Source organism: Entelurus aequoreus, linkage group LG15, assembly GCF_033978785.1.
Source record: "Entelurus aequoreus isolate RoL-2023_Sb linkage group LG15, RoL_Eaeq_v1.1, whole genome shotgun sequence".
Taxonomy (NCBI): Eukaryota; Metazoa; Chordata; class Actinopteri; order Syngnathiformes; family Syngnathidae; genus Entelurus; species Entelurus aequoreus.
In genome coordinates, this window is record NC_084745.1 from 33,549,371 (window position 1) to 33,576,293 (window position 26,923).

Below are 26,923 nucleotides of genomic sequence, written 5' to 3' on the forward strand. Positions count from 1 at the left end.
AATCTTTTCTGAGTCATTCTTGTGCGCAGCTCATTTTTTACTCTTGACAAAAGAGAGAATGAGCGTTCTCCCTCACAGTTACTGACCGGTAGAGTGAGAAAAATCTGTAGCGCAATGTATGTATTAGGAAACGTAGGCTGTAGTCCAAAATGTATTATTGTTTTGAGCAGTCCTGAAGGGGTCCTCTCCTCATCAGTGTTGTTGAGCTGTATAAAAGATTTGAACTGTATAAGCTCCTGTCCAAGACTTTCATTGAGGTCAGATGGGTATGATTCAGTGAGAATCTTGGCCTTGTGAAGGACTGAAGCATTGGACTCTGTATCCAAAGAGAAAAGGACACTGAACAAATTGTTCAGATGTTTGTAGGCCTCCAGACGGTGATTAAGGCTTGAACTCAGTTGATCAATAGAGGCAATAAATGTCTCCATTTGAAACAGTTGCCTTCCCTCAAGCACAACATCTGGGGATGCTGATTCATCAGCAAACTTTTTACGTTTCCTCGTCCGTTCAGCCCTGTAAGATGGGGTGCCACCCAACATGTTTAAGGCTTTCTGCTCAAAATGATCAAATAGATCTCTTTGGGAGAGAACAAAGGTGCGCAGAGATTCCAGCAATCTAACTGCTGTACCAAGGTCCATGTCTGCTTTTTGAAGTTGCAGACTTGTGGCCTGAAATCTGGACAGAACAGTGTCCCAAAAGCCTGCCATGAAGGCCATCTCAAGTGAATCCAGCTTCCGCACTAGACTGTCAGCTTCAGTTCGTGTGTCTCGTTTCTCTGTGTCATCAGTGGAAATAACCTGTAGTGCTGCTTTTATTTTACTGTAGTTCTGCCACAGTGCTTTGGTAGATTCTGCACGGCAACTCCAACGCGTGTTGGATAAAGCTTTAAGTGTGAGATCTATGTTGGAATTGCCAAATACCCTGTCCCATCGGTGTGTGGATGCAGTTGTGAAGTTGTAAATAGACTGAATCAAGTCAAAATACTTAGAGACTTCATTTCCACATCTGTCAATGCTGTTGACTCCCACCAAATTCAAAGAGTGAGCTGCACATGGAATATAGTGTATTAATGGGTTGCTTTTCTTTAAGTGAGCCTGCAACCCATTATACCTCCCTGACATGTTGCTGGCATTATCATAAGCCTGCCCCCTGCAATTTGACAGCTCTAACCCTAGATTTTCCAACACAGACATGACACAGTTAGCCAAACTTTCACCTGTATGGCTAGTAATGGGCTCAAAACCCACAAAGCGTTCAACAACACTGCCCTCTTTGCTAACAAAACGGAATATGAATGTCAATTGGTCCACATGAGATAAATCTGGGGTTGAATCCACAATGATAGAGTAGTATTTGCTTGCTTGCAGTTCATCTGCTATAGCCTGTTTGGTTTTTGCACCCATCAATTCAATGAATTCCTCACAAATGGTGGAGGACAGATATGAGGTATTACCTCGACCCATCTGCCCAAACTTTCTGATGTGATCCTTTAGAAAGGGATCAAATTCAGCCAGGACCTCCAGAATACCAAGGTAGTTCCCATTGAGAGGAGACCCTAACGATTCATTTTTACCCCTAAATGCAAGGCCCCTTTCTGCAAGGAATTTAATGACTGCAACAACTCTTTGTAACACCTGCCTCCAATAGCTGCTCTCTGCCTGAAACTGTTTGAACAGGTCTGCATCAACTGTGGCACCTTTGGCGCGGTTCAAGACTGCTTGCATGCAGGTTATGTGCTCAGCACTTCGCTCATGTTCACCAAATCTTTCTGAGTGTTTCCAATCACAATAGCCTGTCACAAAAGAATGCGTTTTTGGGGAAAACAGTTTGCATGCAAAGCAGTAAACATTACCAGTAGAGGGAGAGTACATCAGCCACTCTCTTTGTACTCATTGTCCATTGGGCAAGTGTGAAGTAAAATGTTCATTGTTTAGGCATCGGGTTTTGCCTCCTAGCCCACTGTTCCTCACAGAAGCTGGATAATGGCTGTGACGGTTGTGAAATGATTTTGCACCTCTTTGAATAAGAACTTCCTTCATTGACTCAGTGAGGGTCTCAGCCCATTTAGCGGGATCACTAGGTAGAGTTGTCACTGTAGATGGTGTTGAAGAAAGATTCAGCTCATTTTCTATGCTGTCCAGAGGTGCAGTGACCTCACATTCATCCGAGCAACTGGCTACTGCTGAATTGGTTGAATCATAAGCATCAGAAGCATTTGGTTCAGTGTCTACACTTGTAGTGGTCTCAGGATCTTGGGAGCTACATGCTAGCTCAGGTGCATTGCTAACCTTAGCTGAATTTGCAGTAGCATTTATAGAATTGCTTTCAGCAGATGTCTTTGTACTGAAGAAGCTGGAGATATTTGGAACACTCTCAAGTAAAACTGATTCCTTTTTTTTCTTTTCTTGCTGAATTTTTTTTCTAGCTCCTCCACTTAAACGTTTATGATCCATATTTCCCTTCTTTCTTTGCACATTGGCTCTTTGCCTATCACAACAGATAAACCAACTATGTGTGTGTGTGTGTGTGTGTGTGTGTGTGTGTGTGTGTGTGTGTGTGTGTGTGTGTGTGTGTGTGTGTGTGTGAGTTTGTTTGTGTGTTTATGATCGGTGCTGCTTCCTTCAAGTGTGTGAGGTGATTTAGAAAACTAGCAACCCAGCATCAACACTCCAAAGCAGAGAATAACAGCTTACTAGCATAGACAATTGAGAGCAGAGAATCAACTGATTCGTCTGATAGACAGCAGGAGAGCAGAGTGGTCAGTGATGATCGAATCAAGAAAATGTCTAAATGGCAAGGGAACAGACTGATTTGTACTGAGGAGAAAGAGAGAGAGAGCCAATTACAGTGAAATATATTCCAAAAGAGCCAAGTGACTAGCTGAAGGCAGGGACAAATGCCTTGGAGTGACCAACAAGAGTGCAAAGTACCAAATGGCAAAATGTGGAAAGACCAACAGGCAGATCTGCTTTTACCTCTTATCTTCACAACCAAAAAGTTGCTAAATTATGTTTTCAGTCGCTAGCCAGGTATGGCCAAAAGACGCGAAATCTAGCGGCAAAGTCGGTCAATCACACTGACAGTGAAACAAATATTTTGAAAAGATAATAATTGTACACCTTTGTGCACTTTAGTCTTCTATCTAAATATTTTCACAAAGGACACCAAGGCAGCTTGCTAGCTATGATGGGAGCAACAATGTCTGATAGACAGCAGGAGAGCAGAGTGGTCAGTGATGATCCAATCAAGAAATGTCTAAATGGCAAGGGAACAGACTGATTTGTACTGAGGAGAAAGAGAGAGCCAAGTACAGTTAAATATATTCCAGAGCCAAGTGACTAACTGAAGGCAAAGACAACAGCCAGATACCTTAGCAGAGACCAACAAGAATTCAAAGTACCTAATAGCAAGATGGCGAGACCAACACAATAAATTGTATTAGGATTTAATTTATTAACGTTAATCTTAACAGCCAAAAAGTTGCTGAATAATGTTTGTAGTCGCTAGCCAGGTATGCCCAAAACAAGAGTCGCTAAACCTAGCAGCAAAGTTGCTTAATTGCAACACACTCTAGGATTCAGGGGAATTAAGGATAATAAAGATATTAATTGTACAACTTTTTGTACTTTTTTTCTAGTTTTTTGAGTCGCCAGCCATGTATGGCCAAAAGTCGCTAATTGAATGCCAACGTTGCTTAATCGCCAACACACTGGGACTCACTGAAGGACTGACTGAATAAAAAAGATAATTAAGATAATTGTGTACTTTTCTCTTCTGATATTTTCTCTAAGGACCCCAAGCTATCTGCAAGCAGCAATAATGTCTGACAGACAGGAGAGCAGAGTGGTCAGTGATGAATGGCAAGGGAACAGGCTGATTTGTACTGAGGAGAAAGAGAGAGAGAGAGCCAATTACAGTGAAATATATTCCAAAAGAGCCAAGTGACTAGCTGAAGGCAGGGACAAATGCCTTGGAGTGACCAAGAAGAGTGCAAAGTACCAAATGGCAAAATGTGGGAAGACCAACAGGAAGATCTGCTTTTACCACTTATCTTCACAACCAAAAAGTCGCTAAATGATGTTTTTAGTCGCTAGCCAGGTATGGCCAAAAGACGCGAAATCTAGCGGCAAAGTCGGTCAATCACACAGTGAAACAAATAATTTTAAAAAGATAGTAATCGTACAATGTCTTGTACTTTTGTCTTCTTTCTTAATATTTCTCAAAGGACACCAAAATGTCGCTATCTGCAGGCAGCTTGCTAGCTATGATGGCAGCAACAATGTACCTTAGAGTGACTGACCAACAAGAGCTCAAAGTACCTAATGGCAAAATGTGGAGAGACAGACACAATAAATTGCATTAAGATGAAGAGAACTGTTGCTATTATTAATCTTAACATCAACCAGAAAGTCGCTAAATGTCACCAGCCAGGTATGGCCAAAAGTCGCTTAATTGGCCACACACAGTAACAGAGAAACTAACAAAAAAAAAGATCATAAAGATAATAGTTGTACAACTGTGTGTACTTTTGTCTTCTTTCTAAATATTTTCCCAAAGGACACCAAAATGTTGCTATCTGCAGGCGGGAGCGTGCCTATGTTCCCCGGGTCCTATGTTCCCCGGGTCCTATGTTCCCCGGTTGTTCCTGGGTCTTTGTATGCGACCGGGGAACTTAGGACCCTTTTTCTAAAAAAGGGTCCTATGTTCCCTGCATTGTATCTGGCGAAATTGCGAAATTGTGCCCTGACCAAAACCATCCCTAAACCTAACCTGTCACAGGGCGTTGTGGAGCACTTTTTTTTGGCGAAATTGTGCCCTGACCAAAACTATCCCTAAACCTAACCTGTCACAGGGCGTTGTGGAGCACTTTTTTGGCGAAATTGTGCCCTGACCAAAACCATCCCTAAACCTAACCTGTCACAGGGCGTGCGGCAGCAGATAGAGCAACTCAAACGCGAACTTCCTTCCTTCGACAACTTAAACGCGTCTCTGTCATGCGTGTCTGCGTGCGTCTTACTTAGTCGCGCATTGGAAGCAGCGGGGAACATAGAACCCTTTTCTGGAAAAAGTGTTGTACGTTCCCCGCAGCGGGGAACATAGAACCCTTTTTTTTAAAAAGGGTCCTTAGTTCCCCGGTAGAGGGGAACATAGGACCCGGGTAACATAGGGACGGGGAACATAGGGATGACCCGCTGCAGGCAGCTTGCTAGCTATGATGGCAGCAACGATGTCTGCCAGACAGGAGAGAGTGGTCAGTGACGATCGAATCGAGAAAATGACAAAATGGGTCAAAGACCAAAAAGTTATTAACTGACAGCAGTGACAAATGTCAGACTGTAAACTTTCTCGAAAGAAAAGGACAAAATGGGAAGATGCTGATAATAACAGCAAAATGGAAAATATAAGAATTTCCAAGTAATGCTCAACTCAAGTGTGTGTGTGTGTGTGTGTGTGTGTGTGCGCGCGTTAAACTTCTTGTTGAATGATTTCAAATTATCTCTGAGTCTGAACTGAGGGAAAGGAAACCAAATTTTGAGCAGTCTCTCACGAGTTCAAAATACCAAATGAGGAGATTCTAAAAGAACAGACCGGTTTATGAAAGACTTGATGGGGGAGGGGCACAGCTAAGAATACTTGAGTGAGATTCTGTGATCCAAATTCGAGATAGAGCTTTTTGATAATGATAATTTGTCAGAGTAAGGTTGTGTAATCAAAATTTGAGAATGAGCTTTGTCAATCAATCAAGAATATTTGCATTAAGTTCTGTGATCAAAATTCAGAAACAACCTTTAATAATTGATAAAGAATATGTGAGTGAGGTTGTGTGATCCATCCAATTTGAGAATTAGCTTTGATAATAATGATTGAGAGCCTCTGGCCCTCTGTGGATCATGGCCGCGGGGCCAATTTTGCCTGGCCCCTTGGGGCCTCTGTGGGTCGTGGCCGCGGGGCCAAGTTGGCCTGGCCCCTTGGGGCCTCTGACCCTCTATGGATCGGGGCCAAGTTGGCCTGACCCCTCGGGGCCTCTGGCCCTCTATGGATCATGGCCGCGGGGCCAAGTTGGCCTGACCCCTTAGGACCTCAGGCCCTCTGTGGGTCGCGGCCGCGGGGCCAAGTTGACCTGGCCCCTTGGGGCCTCTTACCCTCTATGGATCGTGGCCGCGGGGCCAAGTTGACCTGGCCCCTTGGGGCCTCTGGCCTTCTGTGGCTCGCGGCCGCGGGGCCAAGTTGGCCTGGCCCTTTGGGGCCTCTGGCCTTCTGTGGGTCGTGGCCGCGGGGCCAAGTTGGCCTGGCCCCTTGGGGCCTCTGACCGTCTATGGATCGTGGCCGCGGGGCCAAGTTGACCTGGCCCCCTGGGGCCTCTGACCCTCTATGGATCGTGGCCGCGGGGCCAAGTTGGCCTGGCCCCTTGGGGCCTCTGACCGTCTATGGATCATGGCCGCGGGGCCATGTTGGCCTGGCCCCTTGGGGCCTCTGGCCCTCTGTGGGTCGCGGCCGCGGGGCCAAGTTGACCTGGCCCCTTGGGGCCTCTTACCCTCTATGGATCATGGCCGCGGGGCCAAGTTGGCCTGGCCCCTTGGGGCTTAAGATTATTATTTTTGCAAAAGTAGTTTTGCTTGGGTCGCGGCCGCGGGGCCAAGTTGGCCTGGCCCCTTGGGGCCTCTGGCCCCCTGGGCCTGGGCCCGGTAGGCCCGGTCATTAATCCACCTATGCTACCGACCACGCAGTCTGATAGTTTATACATCAATGATGAAATCTTAACATTGCAACACATGCCAATACGGCCGGGTTAACTTATAAAGTGCAATTTTAAATTTCCCTCAACTTCCAGTTGAAAACGTCTATGTATGATGACGTATGCGCGTGACGTGAATGGTTGAAACGGAAGTATTCGGACACATTGGATCCAATACAAAAAGCTCTGTTTTCACCACATAATTCCACAGTCTTCTGGACATCTGTGTTGGTGAATCTTTTGCAATTTGTTTAATGAACAATGGAGACTGCAAAGAAGAAAGCTGTAGGTGGGATCGGTGTATTAGCGGCGGACTACAGCAACACAACCAGGAGGACTTTGAGATGGATAGCAGACGCGCTAGCCGCCGACCTCACCTTGACTTCCTCCGTCTCCGGGCCGCCGACCGCATCTATGATCGGGTGAAGTCCTTCGTCGCTCCGTCGATCGCTGGAACGCAGGTGAGCACGGGTGTTGATGAGCAGATGATGGCTGGCTGGCGTAGGTGGATAGCTAATGTTTTTAGCATAGCTCTGTGAGATCCCGTAGCTAAGTTAGCTTCAATGGCGTCGTTAGCAACAGCATTGTTAAGCTTCGCCAGGCTGGAAAGCATTAACCGTGTATTTACATGTCCCTGGTTTAATAGTATTGTTGATTTTCTGTCTATCCTTCTAGTCAGGGGTTTATTTCTTTTGTTTCTATCTGCATTTAAGCCCGATGCTATCACGTTAGCGCCGTAGCTAAAGAGCTTTGCCGATGTATTGTCGTGGAGATAAAAGTCACTGTGAATGTCCATTTCGCGTTCTCGACTCTCATTTTTAAGAGGATATAGTATCCGAGGTGGTTTAAAATACAAATCCGTGATCCACAATAGAAAAAGGAGAAAGTGTGGAATCCAATGAGCCCTTGTACCTAAGTTACGGTCAGAGCGAAAAAAGATACGTCCTGCACTGCACTCTAGTCCTTCACTCTCACATTCCTCATCCACAAATCTTTCATCCTCGCTCAAATTAATGGGGTAATCGTCGCTTTCTTGGTCCGAATCGCTCTCGCTGCATTGTAATCAATGGGGAAATGTGAGGAGCCCTTCAACCTGTGACATCACGCTACTTCCGGTACAGGCAAGGCTTTTTTTATCAGCGACCAAAAGTTGCGAACTTTATCGTCAATGTTCTCTACTAAATCCTTTCAGCAAAAATATGGCAATATCGCGAAATGATCATGTATGACACATAGAATGGATCTGCTATCCCCGTTTAAATAAAAACATATCATTTCAGTAGGCCTTTAGTAAATATATAATGAAAAAAATGTTTTGATCTAGTTACTGTTTTTCGACACAAAAAATTGTGTTTTTCATTTAAATTTTTGTATTTCAAAATATAATACCAAATATTTTATGTTTTACAATTTTCATCTAGAAAATTGAATTAGCCAAAAATACACCATGTCGAATAAATTACATTTCTTTTTTAGATCACTTTGTTAGGTCATTAGTGTCTTTTATTTGGTATTGGGTTCCCTACGGGTACTCCAGCTTCCTCCCACCTCCAAAAACATGCACCTGGGGATAGGTTGATTGGCAACACTAAATTGGCCCTAGTGTGTGAATGTGAGTGTGAATGTTGTCTGTCTATCTGTGTTGGCCCTGTGATGAGGTGGCGACTTGTCCAGGGTGTAATCCGCCTTCCGCCTGATTGCAGCCGAGATAGGCTCCAGCACCCCCCGCGACCCCAAAAGGGACAAGCGGTAAAAAATGGATGGATGTATTGTCTCTATATTTTTTTAAACTTTTGTTTGTATGTTGATTGTTTTGTTTTGTATAAGATGTTCAGCCTGATGTAAATGTTTGATTTGTATTGAAAGTTCCTTATTTTGTTTTTATTTTAATAGTTTGTTCAGTTAGAAAAAAACAGTACATTGTAGGCTACTTGTCCAAAGTTGAACCTCCCCTCAAGTCAACTGAGATAGACTCCAGCTCACCCCGCGTGCCTAAACAGGATGACCTGTGGAAAACTGCATGGATGGACGGATGTGACCATATTTGGTAACTTGAGTTGAAATAAACCACATGATATGTCTCACCCAACCAGCACTGACCAGTAACAATAATGTACATATAACATTTATTTGACCAACATTTTTATACCAGGAGCACATTTTTTCCTCATTTTTGGAGTTAGGAAAATGTTAGTCTATTATAACCCTTTGCTGAGGTTTATTATGACATAATGGTCCACAGGAGAGGTGAAAAGAGCATACTTGTGAAATATATTTACTACATATAGTAATAACAATACATATATATTACATAGTGAAGATATATATATATATATATATATATATATATATATATATATATATATATATAATGTACATTTATATAATTTTCACTATATTTATGGTAAAAATAAATAAATATGTATATTCATATATACACTACCGTTCAAAAGTTTGGGGTCACATTAAAATGTCCTTATTTTTGAAGGAAAAGCACTGTACTTTTCAATGAAGATAACTTTAAACTAGTCTTAACTTTAAATAAATACACTCTATACATTGCTAATGTGGTAAATGACTATTCTAGCTGCAAATGTCTGGTTTTTGGTGCAATATCTACATAGGTGTATAGAGGCCCATTTCCAGCAACTATCACTCCAGTGTTCTAATGGTACAATGTGTTTGCTCATTGGCTCAGAAGGCTAATTGATGATTAGAAAACCCTTGTGCAATCATGTTAACACGCATCTGAAAACAGTTTAGCTCGTTACAGAAGCTATAAAACTGACCTTCCTTTGAGCAGATTGAGTTTCTGGAGCATCACATTTGTGGGGTCAATTAAACGCTCAAAATTGCCAGAAAAAGAGAACTTTCACCTGAAACTCGACAGTCTATTCTTGTTCTTAGAAATGAAGGCTATTCCACAAAATTGTTTGGGTGACCCCAAATTTTTGAACGCTAGTGTATATAATTTACATATATACACATTTTCACTGTATATATATATATATATATGTGTATATATATATATATATATATATATATATATATATATATATATATATATACACACACACACACACACACACACACACACACACACACACACACACACACACACACAAATATATCGTGCTGCTAAGCTTCTATTTAAATAGAAAGTGATGACCTTCTAGTAGTACCAAAGTGATTTACCTGTAAAGATAGTGGTTGCCGTTTGCAAAGACGCTGTACTTGGACACCCACAAACTCAGCACGGGCCCGACCAGAACCAAAGTGGAGAGCAGTAGGTGGAAATGTCTTCTGAATGCCTCGCTGGCCAGAAGTCTACCCGTGAGGTTGGTTCCAAACACGAGGGATGCATTCAGGAGCCCGAGAAGAGAGTTTGCCAGCAGGACGAGCCGTGACATCATCTTGGTAGTCTTCTTGGTTGTGTAGTGTGTGAAGAGAGCAGCTCACTGAGTGCTATATGACTGACAGGTGTGAAGGAGAGCACATGGTTTACAAAAATACACCCTGTCTGTCCCTTTTGCGCTGAAGGCCCGCCCCCTCCCCCTCCTAAACTCAGCACAGCCGTGATTTAAATCCTTCATATTAAACTGTGGCGTCAAAAGAATGACCATGATGCATCTTTATTCACGTTAACATGCAGTTTCTTCTCAAGTCAGCTGTTCAGAGCTAATTTAGGCGATGCTTTTGACGTAGCGAGCAGCTGCGTTTTATCACCAACGCTTCAGTCAGCTGTCGTATCTCTTTTTTAGACACTTGTGCACAAAGTAGTCATTAGCAACTTCTTTGGCATTAACTTGTTTTAGTTGACAAGATGGCTTTCATTGGTCGGTCCTCCTCTGTATGAAAGAGGATTGATTACTGCTGTGTAAATTTAGAGCGCTCTCACGGCGTCGCTGCCATTAAGATGACTTTTACGTGACTTTGGAAGTTGGTGCTAGCTTTAACTTAAGAGCTGTATCGGACTTTATTAAAGATAGGCTAGACTTTTATATATCCCACAATGGGGAAATTATGTGGTTGCAATGCTGATTCAAAACGCCTACAAAAAATAAGTTACAAAAAACACATTAAAATAAGAGGAACACAGAGGACATCAATAAAATACATTAAAAGAGCACAGAGCTGATGCAAACGGCTGCCACTTCAGCGATGCCATTTCTACATACAACTCCAAAAGTCAAGGAAAAAGCGGAAATGAGTAATAAAAAATAAATATTCCATATTGCACAAACGATTGCATCATGTGTAGAAAATACAACAAAACAAAAACGCCATTTCAAGATATAAGATTCATAGGATTAAGATAATGATGCTGATTTCCAACAATATGTTAAAGATTGACTGATATGATTTTTTTCAGGTTCAAGAGCGATATCAATTATTAGTAGTCAAGGAGACCGATAACCGATATTTGGAGCTGAGATTCTTCACAGTAAAAGTTAGCTAACATGAATAATGTGTCAGTAAACAGCTGGACAAGGCTTTAAGTTGATTTTTTTTTTTTTAGGAAATGTTAGACCTGTGGTGACATAATGATTTATGCAGCTCTAATGTTGTTGATTAAGCACCAAAAAAAAAACATTGGGGGACATTTTTTTCTTATTACGTGAGTCTAAGTAGAGCATCTGCATTTCAAAATATAGAACATTTCCTGGAAAAATTCATATAAATATGAGCTTTCCCTACATCCCAAAAACTTGCAAGCCAATCATTATTATCGCAGTTCGTGGATTTAACACATTGCAAGGTTTCCTCTTGAAGAACCCTGAAATATTGTGAACATTTAAAAAAAACTAAACAATTGTAGGCTCCTTCACGTAGTAGCTTATAGATGAGGCATTTTTCAAGATGGCTGACATTTCTTCCTGGATGTTACAGAAAGTATGAGAATGTGTCAACTGCTGTCTGCTCTTCTTTAATGATGTAATACATCTCTTAGTTGCCAGGATATAGAAAATGGATGGATTGACACAAAGTTTGGGTTTTTGGCAGACAGCTTTTCTGTCGTCTTCATGTCCATCTAAGTCGCCTTATTTGATTAAATCACGGAACCTGAAACTCTGCACGCTCCGAGTGTTGCGTACGGAGGCTTGGGGAGCGACAAGGGACTGGGAATACACCAGAAAATAAGGACAAAAACTGGTTTTCACGGCAAAAAAAAAGAATGTTTTGACCTAAGCAGAGGAGACGTGCTGTCAGAGACCAGCACTGCATTAGAAGGAGAAAAGGGGGTTAGGGTTAGGGCTCACCATGAAAACAGCTGAGCAGATCGGATAATAATTCTCGCTAGAAATCAAATAAATGCTCTCTCAGATACAAAAACTGAACTTATTCTTGAATTGGGGTCCAGCAAAAAGGGAACTTTTCTCATGCATGGTGTTTGAGCAGTGGTTTTTACTATCTACCGCTAACATTTAAGTACTAAATACTGGTGTCACATGTGTATATATTGTATCTGCTGATGTAGTTGTAAAACCCCCCGGCCCCAAAACAACCAATATTCGTCAAAATGCCAAATATCGGCGCTGATAATCTGTCGATCTCTACACTATGGCCTTGTTCAGACTGCAGGTCAATTCCGATTTTTTTGCCCTCATGCAACATGTATCGGATTTTATCAAGTCAGTGTGAACATTGCAATTCCGAATTTTTTCTATCCGACCCAGGCCTCTTTCGTATGCGGAAATAAATTGTATATATATATATTTTATTTTTATTTTTTTTTGTCATAAAGAAATACAATCATGTGTGCTTACGGACTGTATCCCTGCAGACTGTATTGATCGATATACAATGTATATATTGTGTTTTTTATGTTGATTTAATAAAAAAATAAAAAAAAAAAAAAAATTTTAATTTTTTTAATTTCTTGTGCGACCCGGTACCAATCGGGCCACAGCCCGGTGGTTGGGGACCACTGCTCTATGGTATATGGGGTGATTTACATAAAAGTATTTTAAAAATATTACAATATGGGGTATTTAAACTTCTAACCCTTATTTCGATTTTATTTATTGTCAAAGCCAAACAGGACATAAAATCCTTACGTTTTTGAAGGGCGTAAAAACATCTAGGATTTTTTAAATTACTTTTTTGCTCACATTTCTCAATTTCTCTCTGTATTCCAAAAAATGTTGACTTTATAAAATGCTTTTGATCAGATATTGTCTCAGGTTAAAATTGATAACATTTATAATTTACTGTGACAAAAGTTTAAAAGGGTTTTAATGAAAGAAAAAAAAAGATTAAGTCTGGTATTTTTTGCGGGCTGTCAAAGTTAACATAATAAAAAAGAAACTCACAGTTAACGCTTTAACAGCCTTAACTTTAAGTCGTCCTGACTCCTTTTTGACCCTCGGCCCGTTCCGTAGATTGGGGAATTGTGATGACATCCAGTTACTGTTAAGCCACAAGTTCAAAAATAGCAAGCAGAAATGCACAAATCTCAGATCCAAAGCCATGGCAAGTTGTCCTCCCGACAACACAAGACTATTTTTTATCAAAGCAAAGGCCTGCGGGTGCACACCAACCGCTTGTAGAGAGGAAGAGCTTCACGTACGTGTTTATATTACAGTTGAGTGCATTAACAACATAAAATGTAGATTGTTATACTAACTGCTTTAGGAAACTGGAATAAAAGCTCGACAGAAAAAAGATGGTAGAGAGGAAGTCTAGAGTCATTTTTATCAGAAATTTTCAGCAAAACATGTCCAGACACCTTCTCATACCAATCACGTACTTCTGGCTTCACAATAATAGCGCTATGGGGCACATATGGTCTGAATAACAAAACAATGAAAAATCTGCTCACGATATGATCATGCTTTGTCAATGATGTTTTGTAATGTAATTCTGTGATATTTCTACCTAAATAAAGGTTTTATGGCAGATTGAAATAAAGTCAACATTCTTTTATAACCTGTTCTGCTTGATAGTCCTCAATTACAGAATGCTTAGCAGGTGGAATGCATCCATCCATCCATTTTCTACCGCTTGTCCCTTATGGGGTCGTGGGGGGTGCTGGAGCCTTTCCCAGCTGCACATGGGCGGAAGGCGGCGTACACCCTGGACAAGTCTCCACCACATCACAGGGCCAACACAGATAGATAGACAACATTCACACTCAGATTCATTCACTAGGGCCAATTTAGGGTTGCCAATCAACCTGTCCCCAGGTGCTTCTCTTTGGAGGTGGGAGGAAGCCGGAGTACCCGGAGGGAATCCACGCAATCACGGGGAGAACATGGAAACTCCACACAGAAAGAGCCGAGCTCAGGATCGAACCCAGGACCTTCGTATTGTGAGGCACACGTACTAACCACCGTGCTATTACATTTTATTAATAAATAGAGAAGGTTAAAACATTGTAATGCAGAGATAAAAATACAATTAACTTGTAAAACATGTAACGTACAGAATATCAGAAGCATTCTTTCAGGTAGAAATATCACAATTTCCATTACCCATTTTGTGTTATTAATGGATGAAACTGGTATCTAAACATGGAAGTTTAGCTCCTCTTCTGAAAGCAAGTGCTCTTACAACAGGAACACAAACTCCTGTATTCCTACAAAATATGGCAAAACACCAACGCACTGCAGGTCATTTTTTTTTATTGTCATTGAAAGCCTTTTTTTTTTTACGTCCTTTTTGTGTTTAGCTGTTTAAAAAAACAATGTTTAAATATATTTCAGTAAAGCATACTAATTGTCCAGTAACGGTAATAAAAACTTTAAAATTATCTGTCTAAGGTGCACTTATTATAATAAAAAATTACATTCATCTGCGATTAATTTGAGTTAACTATGAACAAACTGTGATTAATCGTGATGTTTTAATCATGGCCAGTCCTAGTATTTTGTTTTGGCCTGAATGTTGATTGAGAGTTATACATCCATCCATTTTCTACCGCTTATTCCCTTCGGGGTCACGGGGGGGCGCTGGAGCCTATCTCAGCTACAATCAGGCGGAAGGCGGGGTACACCCTGGACAAGTCGCCACCTTATCAACATAGATAGACAGACAATATTCACACTCACATTCACACACTAGGGCCAATTTAGTGTTGCCAATCAACCTATCCCCAGGTGCATGTTTTTGGAAGTGGGAGGAAGCCGGAGTACCCGGAGGGAACCCACACAGTCACGGGGAGAACATGCAAACTCCACACAGAAAGATCCCGAGCGCAGGATCGAACCCAGGACCTTCGTATTGTGAGGCAGACGCACTAAACCCTCTGCCACCGTGATTGAGAGTTAGTTACTGAAAACCAGTAACTAGTTACAGTTACTACTTACTTTATTTCAAAAGTAACTCAGTTACTAACTCAGTTACTTACACCAAAAAGTAATGCGTTACTGTGAAAAGTAACTATTTAGTTACTTCTTTTTTTTTTAAGGCTCCCATTAATGCCCTTTTAACCTTCATTTCAGTACTGTTATTGCACTGGAGAATAATACAATCTGTTGATCAACTTGACATGCATTTGCATCACTGAACTCAGAAAGCAATGTGGTCTACATACAACACACAAATACAAAGACATGTGTCAAAGGGCCAATTTGTTTCAGGCCAGAACAATATGACAAAACTATTTTAAATAGCTGCAACATAATGGCACTTTAACTTTAAGTAGATAGGATCTTTGTTCCAAGACACAACTTACATTTAACTAAAATGTTATTTTCTTTGTGCTCGACAAAAGAAAAGTATTGAGAATGTCTCCATGTTAAGAAACTCGACTTCTGGCTTTGCCATGATGTTTTGTTAGTTGTTATGAGTAGCAGCGTATGTGTGTGTGTGTGTGGCCCTTTAAAATATGACAGCATGTGAGGTGAGTGACGTCAGTGAGTGAGTGGGCGAAGGAGGTGAGGGAGCGGCAACAGTGAGTGCTTGCAGGTGCTCTAGCTTGGTGGATGGCTGCGTCCAATAAAGTCACAAAGTTGCAAAAAAACGCCGGCCTCGTCATTCACCCTCAGCAGTAAAGACCCACTTCCAGGTAAAGTGAAGGTTGTTAGCCCGAAGTACATAGGCCCTGTAGGAACGTCTCCCCTGCGACCCTCAACTACGGTCTGGGAGCCCCCACCCGGCCCCCACCCACACAAAGCACGCCTTTTCTTTTCCTTGTGACACAGAAGGACGACACGGCAGCGCTCCAATAAAACACACTCAGATCTTCTGTTTCTAGTCGATTCTACATAAAAAATAACGTAAAATAACGCAGTAACGCATCATGTAGTAACGGTAACTGAGTTATTGAATATAAAAAATAACGCGTTAGATTACTAGTTACCACCTAAAATAACAGCGTTACAGTAACGCCCAACACTGGATATGAGCAAAGAAAATAAAAAAATATGAATCCAAAATGTCTTGTTGCAAAATTAGGGACTTTTATGTCCTTTTTGTGTTGAGCTGTTTAAAAAAAATCGTAATGTAAAATTATTTCATTAAGGCAAACAAATTGTCCAGTTATGGTAATAAAAACTTTAAAATTATGTTAATTGTTATGACTAAAAAATATATGTATCTGCGATTAATTGCAATTGATTTTTAGTTACACTGTGAACCCACACCAAACAAGAATGACACACACATTTCGGGAGAACATCCGCACCGTAACACAACATAAACACAACAGAACAAATACCCAGAACCCCTTGCAGCACTAACTCTTCCGGGACGCTACAATATACACCCTGTTACGGCGCACACGCAGTCTGTTTCTCCCTCATCTGCGGGAGCACCGAGAGGCTCTGCCGTGAGCTCCACAGGACACGCCCCCGCGCTTGCCGCACAGACCGTGCCCACGCGTCGCCGCAGCCGGAGACAATCTGCTATCAGCGCACCTGGGTCTAATCAGACAAGCAGCATAAAAACCAGTGGACCCAAGGATCCTTGCGGGAACTTAGTTTCTCAATGGTGTACCTACCCTCTGTCGCCCTGAAAGTGAGCTGTGCGTCTCACTTCTCCCTGGATCTCCCTCTGGAATCTGACTGCCTCCCTCGTTCCTCGACTACTCGCTCGCCCCGGACTCTGACGCCTCTCTCTGCCCCACGGACCTCACGCGAATCTCAGCTAATCTACACACATAGTCACACACACACGCTCTTGGATTTTGTCACACAACATTCTATAGTTTATTATTATTGTTTAATATTATTATATATATATATTTTAACTATATATATATAACAAATAATAGAACATTACTTCCCCTGGTGTCTGTTGCCGTCATCTCCCTTAGTCAAACGCAACACCGTCCCCCGTCCCCGTGCCCCCGCCATCCCCTACCTCAATCCCCCCTAACCCCGCCCACCTCAACCTCCTCATGTCCCAACCTCAGAGCATTTCCCAAATTCCAAGCTGTTGTTTTGAGGCATGTTAAAAAAAATAATGCACTTTGTGACTTCAATAATAAATATGGCAGTGCCATGTTGGCATTTTTTTTATTTATTTTGGAAAACCTTGTTACATCCAGCGGGGCATCACAACAAAATTAGACACAATAATGTGTTAATTCCACGACTGTATATATCGGTATCGGTTGATATCGGTATCGGTAATTAAGAGTTGGACAATATCGGGATATCGGATATCGGCAAAAAAACCATTATCGGACATCCCTAGTTGAGCTGTTTAAAAAAATCATAATGTTGAAAAATATTCTATTAAAGCAAACTAATTTTCCATTCATGGTAACAAAAACATAAAAAATTATCAGTCCAGGGTACACTTAATATGACAAAAAATTATATTTATATTGCGATTAATTTTGAGTTAACCATTAAACAATCTGCGATTAATCACAATTAAATATTTGAATCATTTGACAGCCCTGGTATTTTTGTTTTGGCCTAAATGTTGATTGAGAGATTTTAGCAAATAAAACAAAAAAAATATGAATCCAAAAAATATTTTTTGACAAATGACATTTTTCAATTTAACATAGGAAAAATCATGCCTGATGGAGTAAAACAACCAAATATATCGACAGAATTACAGCAAGAAATTACTGAAAGGACAAAAAAAGTCCACCTTTGTCCCCCGAGGGTTAAAGTGCCATTTTTAAATGTTGTCCATCATATTTGATGGAGTCTGCCAACTTATGAATAAGTACATATTTGGAAAGATTGCTATTTGGTTATCAATAAAGCCAATTAATCAAGTGCAGAGACACATTTAAAGGTTTTAATCTTACTGTGAAACAGTTTGATCATGAAATATGGGATATGATACAAGAGCCAGAAAATTGCAAAAGCAGATCAGTTTGTAGGTTGTCATACTTACACACGCACATGCACACACACACAGGCACACATTCGATCATATTTTGACAGAATTATTGTACATGTTGTAATAAAGGGTCTTTTATAACTAACGTTTGATTTTGAGTTATCTCAGCGTCACCACACAGGTTAATTTATGCACTCAAAGGAGGTGCACGAGAAGTTAAGTCAATTTTGGTGATCACCATCTTTTTTTTTTTTTTTGTGCGTTTTTGGCCCCTGAAAACCAAAAAAGAGCTAACGTCCTTTCAACAAACTATCTAAACACTCCCTGAAAGCATGTACTGTATCATTAAAATTCTATACATTTATACACATGTGCCTGTCTTTGTTCCCTCTGCGATGTTCGAATATGGTTTGAAAAAGCTTGTGAAGTAAAACCCAGTTTAGCTTTCAGGACCAAATGAAGAATATTTGGCCTGGTTTAAGTTCGCTGCACTTGTTAGCACTCAGCTTAAAAGCCAGTCACCCTACAATTATAATCATAACACCCAGCAGTGAATTTGAAATATATTTAAGTCCCTTCTACAGGCCTTAGCGAGTAGACTTCCCTCTTGATTGGGGGCCGCCCTCTAACGCCTTCTCAAGGTGATGTCGCCGACGCGTCTTTTAGTCTCTCGCAGCCTCCGAGCCGTCAGTCTCTCTCCCGCTCCTCCTCCAGGGGGTGAGTTTGTCTGTGCTCCCACATTCGCACGGCTCCGTCCCACTGTGGACACAAAAGTGACAGCAAAAAATCTGACTTTCTGATGCATATCTTGTGACTACTCTCTCATTAAAGCAGTTCTGCCGCTGTTATGTTTTTTTTATTAAACTCTTATGTTTATATTATTATTTTTGTATTTGTAGTGTTCATTTCTATTTTATTTCTTTATATTATTACTGATTGTATTCTCTAAGTCAGGGGTCGACAACCTGCCGATCTTTTGGACCCTACCGGTCGATCGCAAAAATATTAGGAAAAAAAAAAGGAGTAATATAACATCAGTGACACCCTCACCCGGTGAATGACCAACAGGCACACATTTTAACCTCTGAACATTCTGCCTTTCTCTCTTCAGCCTCACATCCAGCCGCTCTTGACACCGCAGCCACACACCCGCTCGTCTTGCAAATGAGAATTGCATGATGTGTTCGTTAATCATCGCGCTGCAACAATGACTGAATGTGACTGTTGCAACAAATCAAGACATTTTCTAGCATCCAACATCAAACAAGTTTTTCCTCAACTACGAGTCCATGACCATCATCACACACCTGCAACGTGAAGCATACGACTTTGTGAACATTGCTACGCAGTACGGATTGTGTTGATTTATTGTGCATACAAAAGTAAACATTGACTTGAGCAAAAGCAGTAATACATATATAAAACAAGGCGGCAGCTGAAGAAGGACTTCCCCGTTTACCCCTTCTTTACCACATAGGAAAAACCCGCCAGGTGAACAGCTGATTTTACTCATTTTAAATCATTTGCTGACGTAAAAACCATGTGATTTGCATCCCATATGTAACCAGAACAAATATTATACGGTACTAAAACTATAGTGGCCATAAACAGTCAGCTTCTACAGCAGAGGCACCCAAAGTGCGGCTCAGGGTCCATCTGTGGCCCGTGACTCGATTGTCATTGGCTCCAGGCACATTACAAAAAACACCAGCAAAAGTTAGGAAAAAAGCAAGAAACATAATACAATGTCTTTAAAAACAACCAAAAAAAAACCACATACCGTATTTTTCGGATTATAAATCGCAGTTTTTTTTCGTACTTTGGCCGGGGGTGCAACATATACTCCGGAGCGATTATTAACACATTACTGTAAAATATCAGATAATATTATTTATCTAATTCACAGAAGAGACGAAGCAAAATGTCCGCAATCGTCACACACACGTCAACCAATAAGAATTTGGCGGGGGAGGGTCATGGCAGAAGTGCATTGTGGGTCATGTGATGCTAACTGCTATATGCTACATGCTACTGCCATAGCTATTAAAATGGTTCATTTCTACATTGGCGGTAACTTATAAAAACTGAACAAAAATGGCACTGAAAAGGAAATCATATACTGCAGATTACAAGCTGGACGTAGTGAAATATGCAGCAGAAAATGACGATCGAGCAGCAGAAAGAAAGGATGCTAGCGGCGCATCGGATTTAGCGATCAGGAGTGACAGATTGTTTGGTAAACGTATAGCATGTTCTATATGTTATACAAACCCCGTTTCCATATGAGTTGGAAAATTGTGTTAGATGTAAATATAAACGGAATACAATGATTTGCAAATCATTTTCAACCCATATTCAGTTGAATATGCTACAAAGACAACATATTTGATGTTCAAACTATAAACTTTTTTTTTTTTGCAAATAATCCTTAACTTTAGAATTTGATGCCAGCAACACGTGACAAAGAAGTTGGGAAAGGTGGCAATAAATACTGATAAAGTTGAGGAATGCTCATCAAACACTTATTTGGAACATCCCACAGGTGAACAGGCAAATTGGGAACAGGTGGGTGCCATGATTGGGTATAAAAGTAGATTCCATGAAATGCTCAGTCATTCACAAACAAGGATGGGGCGAGGGTCACTACTTTGTCAACAAATGCGTGAGCAAATTGTTGAACAGTTTAAGAAAAACCTTTCTCAACCAGCTATTGCAAGGAATTTAGGGATTTCACCATCTACGGTCCGTAATATTAAGATTAAAGATTAAAGTACCAATGATTGTCACAGTGGTGAAATTTGTCCTCTGCATTTGACCCATCCCCTTGGGGAGCAGTGGGCAGCAGCAGCGCCACGCCCGGGAATCATTTTGGTGATTTAACCCCCAACTCCAACCCTTGATGCTGAGTGCCAAGCAGGGAGGTAATGGGTCCCATTTTTGTAGTCTTTGGTATGACTCGGCTGGGATTTGAACTCCAACCTACCGATCTCAGAGCGGACACTCTAACCACTAGGCCATCATCAAAGGGTTCAGAGAATCTGGAGAAATCACTGCACATAAGCAGCTAAGCTTGTGACCTTCGATCCCTCAGGCTGTACTGCATCAACAAGTGACATCAGTGTGTAAAGGATATCACCACATGGGCTCAGGAACACTTCAGAAACCCACTGTCAGTAACTACGGCCATCAGGCACATGAACAATAACTCCTAACAGTAGCTCCTTGAATTCCTTGAATTCCTTCTAAGTCTATAACAAGATCTGATAGCTCAGTTACAGCTCTTTTTATTACCAAATATATATGTTTTATGTTGCACGATTGCACCAAGAAAAATGTCTAGTTTGTGAACCCGTTCTCAAACAATGGCAATAAAACTATTCTGATTCTGATTCTGATACAGTTGGTCGCTACATCTGCAAATGCAAGTTAAAACTCTCCTATGCAAGGCGAAAACCGTTTATCAACAACACCCAGAAACGCCATCGGCTTCGCTGGGCCTGAGCTCATCTAAGAAGGACTGATACAAAGTGGAAAAGTGTTCTGTGGTCTGACGAGCCCACATTTCAAATTGTTTTTGGAAACTGTGGACGCCGTGTCTTCCGGACCAAAGAGGAAAAGAACCATCCGTATTGTTATAGGCGCAAAGTTGAAAAGCCAGCATCTGTGATGGTATGGGGGTGTATTAGTGCCCAAGACATGGGTAACTTACACATCTGTGAAGGCGTCATTAATGCTGAAAGGTACATACAGGTTTTGGAGCAACATATGTTGCCATCCAAGCAACATTACCATGGACGCCCCTGCTTATTTCAGCAAGACAATGCCAAGCCACGTGTTACATCAACGTGGCTTCATAGTAAAAGAGTGCGGGTACTAGACTGGCCTGCCTGTAGTCCAGACCTCTCTCCCATTGAAAATGTGTGGCGCATTATGAAGCCTAAAATACCACAACGGAGATCCCCGGACTGTTGAACAACTTAAGCTGTACATCAAGCAAGAATGGGAAAGAATTCCACCTGAGAAGCTTAAAAAATGTGTCTCCTCAGTTCCCAAACGTTTACTGAGTGTTGCTAAAGGAATGACCATGTAACACAGTGGTGAACATGCCCTTTCTCAACTACTTTGGCATGTGTTGCAGCCATGAAATTCAAAGTTAATTATTATTTGCAAAAAAAAAATAAAGTTTATGAGTTTGAACATCAAATATCTTGTCTTTGTAGTGCATTCAATTGAATATGGGTTGAAAAGGATTTGCAAATCATTGTATTCCGTTTATATTTACATCTAACACAATTTCCCAACTCATATGGAAACGGGGTTTGTAGTTATTTGAATGACTCTTACCATAAAATGTTACGTTAACATACCAGGCACGTTCTCAGTTGGTTATTTATGCGTCATATAACGTACACTTATTCAGCCTGTTGTTCACTATTCTTTATTTATTTTAAATTGCCTTTCAAATGTCTATTCTTGGTGTTGGATTTTATCAAATAAATTTCCCCCAAAAATGCGACTTATACTCGAGTGCGACGTGTATATGTTTTTTTCCCTCTTTATTATGCATTTTCGGCCGGTGCGACGTATACTCCGGAGCGATTTATAATCCGAAAAATACGGTAGTAATGCTTCCTGAGGCTGAGCCAGTCAGTGGCCACGATACTGAACCGTGCGCTCTGGTTGGTGTGGTCACCTTTAATGGCCAATACTCGTTCGAACCCCACTTCAAAAATATGTACATTACAAAACATGCTCATTGACTTCCTCATTTTGATTAAAAAAACTCAGCACACATTGTTTTATTCATTTTTGTTTTGTAGTTTAAAGTGTTTTACATATGGAGGTAATGTTGCCGATTAATTAGAATGTATTTTTATTTATTGTCTTTATTTAATTGTATTTTTCAGTATCAAATTGTATAAGTCTGTCAAAAAATGTGTATAGTTTAAACAAGGATTAGGATGACCTTTTCTTTAATGGCAGACAGGCAAATTGATGCACATTTAATCTTTTTGTTACAGACTAAAAAACATTGTTTGTAAAGTTCTTGTTGTAAGTTGATCTGTACTCCTTTTTTGTTTTCTTTAATGTTAAGGATACAATGTTATGCAGAGGTGTACTTATAACAATTTTATAGACAAATGATACTATTTATGGTCACAACAAAGATTCGGAAGGGGGCATGAAATGTTTTCTTCTTCCTACGAGGGCGTAACAGAAAATGATTGAGAAACACTGTATTGAAGAAACTAAAAATCAATTATTTTTTCCTTCAAGCATAACTGATGTTAGCTTGTTTTTCTTTGTTTTATTAAGCCGCTGTATTTCCTCTCAAGCCGTTGATGCTTTGAAGAAGCATGCCCATAGACTGTCTAATGCTGCTTTGACTGGGAATAGAACCTGAAACCTGTTAGTCATAATTCCAAACCTCTTCTAGGTGAGCTAAGTAAACTTGTGTGCCGCGATGATGCCCCGAGGGATACATTGGAAGCTATCTATGAATGACACAATGTTGGGTATCGGACGGGTACACACAAATGCACTCTTTATAAAGTCACAAACCATTAAATTTATGGATCTGGTGAAATTCAAAACTGCACAAGTCATGTGTAAAGAAAGAAATAATCTGCTACCATCAAGTACGCAAAAATGTTCAGAGAAAGAAATGGAAAATATTTGAAAATTAAAAAAATAGCGCATATTGGTTTGCTGGGCGACTTAATGGAATCAATTAGATGAAGAAATCAAACAAACAATTACATAATTCAATTGAAAAATAAATACAACAAAGAGGGGGGAAAAAAATATTGAATGAAATTAAATGTCATATGTATTTTGTTAATACACTTAGTAATGTAAATTAGCCCGTAATTATGTATTGTATTGATGATTAAAAATCTGATTATCTGAGTGATGGTCACAGGACAATATAAGCTTTTGCTTCTTCCTGCTCCTTTTTGGACACACAGTATTTTTCTTTGTTTCTATTTAAATTTCTTTAAATATTGTTTTTTTGCAGAGGAAAATATTATATTGCGTAGATGGTTTGTTGCGTTTGAAATAAATTGGTGAATTGAATGGACTCAAAACAGGTCCCAGGTCAGTTTTATTGCCAATTACCATTGAGTAAAATGCTGTCATACTCTGATGTCATTAATGTGTAGATTTATATCATTGTTATGATAGTGCTTGATGTATTGGGGAAGGAAGCACATTCCTTACGAATTTTTGTGGAAAAGTTGAAATTGTGTGCTTTTGCTCACTTACAGAGCTACTGATGATGTTGTCTTCATATGGGTGCCAAGTGATGTCCCTCACACAAGCATCATGGCCCGACAGTCTGGTGACCACGTTGCCCGTCAGCACGTCATAAACTGTGCGGACGCGCACACAAAGAAGAAGACAGTGAAGTGATGACGCACTTGATGGGACGCTGCTTGGCCTTGGCAAGAATGGCAGACTCACCGATGATCTTGCCAGTGGAGCACCCTGAGTAGATGAACTTCTGGCCCGTGCTGAACTCGGGTGAGAAGCGGCAGCGGATAAGGGTGTGCAGGACGCCGTGGCCGCGGTATGTCATCACGGAGGTGTCGCCGGTCAGTTTGTGTCGCTTTAGAGCTGAGGTGGAGAAAACATTTATTATTGGGCGGAGCTCCGTGAATCTTATCTCCTTTCTACTTCATCTGCACACATTTCACCCGTCTGACACGCTCAGCCCACCTCTTTGGGGAACCTGCTGCCAGCGGTAATCCCAATTCTGCTGAATGACAGCCAGGCGTGAAGCTGCCAGCCCTTCTTTGGGCGAGAACTTCCTGATGTCCCAGAGCTTGATGGACTGGTCTTTCGAGTTGCTGATTAGATAACGTGCATCACCCTGTGCCAAGATATGAAAGTTGTGTGATATGAAGCAAACAAAAGGGTAACAATGGAGAAAGAGAAGCGGAACAGGTACAGCAGCCGACTGCTAATCCGGCATTTAAATGAGAAGTGCCAGTTAGTGACATCCACACAACATATAGCAAGGCTATTGTACAACTGGTGCATTCCGTTCAAAACTTGAGGGAACAAACAATTTGGTAGCAGCTTTTGCAGCTCCTGTTGTATAGAGGAACTCGGACAATGTAAACACATTGGCAGATCCTAGCATTGACATTTTACCCTTGATAGCAAACATAGAACACAGGGGGCCAAACTTGTGATTTACATAACTGAGGCATTCCTCAAGGCACCCTTTTAAGTCTTGTTTTTGACAGTTATTTTTTGTCATGTGATTTATGTAACTAAGGTGTTGCTGTAGCTTGTTTACTTCAGATGCAGTCAGTAGTTATTTGTTCACTTGGTTTTCAGTGGACTGTAATCTATACTGATACTCTAATGTATATCCAAGTTTAATATCACTAGCAGCTGTGTCCAAAATGTGGTCCGGGGGCCATTTGCAGCCCGCAGCTAATATTTGAACGTCCCGCGGCACAATCTGAAAGTATTATTACAAAAAAACATTAAAAAGTGGGATAAGAGAGCATACAAGTGAAATGAAACGAGAAAAACTTGCAATCTTGGCTAATAACACAAAATATTAATGAAACAAAATCAATGTTGTTATTAGAGATGTCCAATAATGGCTTTTTTGCCGATATCCGATATTATTAATAATAATAATAATAATACCTGGGATTTATATAGCGCTTTTCTAAGTACCCAAAGTCGCTTTACATGTTAAAAACCCATCATTCATTCACACCTGGTGGTGGTAAGCTACTTTCGTAGCCACAGCTGCCCTGGGGTAGACTGACGGAAGCGTGGCTGCCAATTTTCGCCTACGGCCCCTCCGACCACCACCTATCATTCATTCAACATTCATTCACCGGTGTGAGTGGCACCGGGGGCAAGGGTGAAGTGTCCTGCCCAAGGACACAACGGCATGGTAAGAGGCGGGGAGCGAACCTGCAACCCTCAGGTTTCTGACACGGGCGCTCTACCCACTACGCCATGCCGCCCCAATATATTCCGATATTGTCCAACTCTTAATTACCGATTCCGATATCAACCGATACCGATATATACAGTTGTGGAATTAACACATTATTATGCCTAATTTTGTTGTGATGCCCTGCTGGATGCATTAAACAATGTAACAAGCTTTTCCAAAATAAGAGAACAACTTCAATTCAAGTTATGGAAAGAAGTGCCAACATGGCACTGCCATATTTATTACTGAAGTGACAAAGTGCATTATTTTTTTTAACATGCCTCAAAACAGCAGCTTGGAATTTGGGACATGCTCTCCCTGAGATAATCCTGATACCCACTACAACTATGGGAAATACTATACTTTGACTTTCACAAAGTGCATTATTTTTTAATTTTTTTTAAACATGCCTCAAAACAACAGCTACAAAAACAATGAATGCACACAGCTTCTGTCCAGAGTATACTAGAGTAATAAAGTAAACAATAACATAGTCCTCCTTTAGTGCAAGGCTGCCTGGTATACTGTATAACAGGAAATTATAAACTGGGCTCAATCTTCCCTGCTCTAGCGTATTTGTATGAGTAACATAAATGTGCTGCAAGCTAGTGGTGAGTGCTTGAAGTGGCCTACCAGTCAGCCAGAGCTTCTGAAATGCTGCGTTGAGACCAGGCACCTCTGTTCACTGCAAGCTGCAAAGTGTGCGCCATGCAGGGCAGACTAGCCATACCAAACTCCATCATAGCTTTTGCCATACTGTGTGCGTTGTCCCTGACCACAACGTGAGCTTTCGCCCTGGGGTGGTTTTTGTTGTATTTTTGTTTTTTCTCGGCAGAGTCTTTAAGCGACAACTGTGTGGTACTACTTTTTTTCGGTGTTTGCTTTTCATCCATCTTCCACTTGTATTCACCGTGTATCTCCTTATGATTCTTGAAGAGGTGGGAGGTCAAATTGCTCGTATTAAAAGGAAG

The 26,923-nt window shown here is 40.9% G+C and overlaps 2 protein-coding genes across 2 annotated transcripts in view; both read right to left on the reverse strand.

The window, feature by feature from the left end:
- The window catches only part of LOC133630024 (fat storage-inducing transmembrane protein 1), a 16,756-nt gene extending 6,505 nt beyond the window's left edge, over positions 1-10,251 (reverse strand). The window contains exon 1 of the mRNA XM_062021241.1: positions 9,932-10,251. Within this exon, the coding sequence (XP_061877225.1) occupies positions 9,932-10,149 (218 nt within the window). The 5' untranslated portion in view covers positions 10,150-10,251. The remainder of the gene's footprint in view (positions 1-9,931) is intronic.
- Positions 10,252-17,924: 7,673 nt separating this feature from the next.
- The window catches only part of dcaf11 (ddb1 and cul4 associated factor 11), a 29,689-nt gene continuing 20,690 nt past the window's right edge, over positions 17,925-26,923 (reverse strand). The window contains exons 12-15 of the mRNA XM_062021244.1: positions 24,704-24,857; positions 24,449-24,601; positions 24,251-24,357; positions 17,925-18,742 (exon numbers count right to left, since the gene is read on the reverse strand). Coding sequence (XP_061877228.1) covers positions 18,671-18,742; positions 24,251-24,357; positions 24,449-24,601; positions 24,704-24,857 — 486 coding nt within the window. The 3' untranslated portion in view covers positions 17,925-18,670. The remainder of the gene's footprint in view (positions 18,743-24,250; positions 24,358-24,448; positions 24,602-24,703; positions 24,858-26,923) is intronic.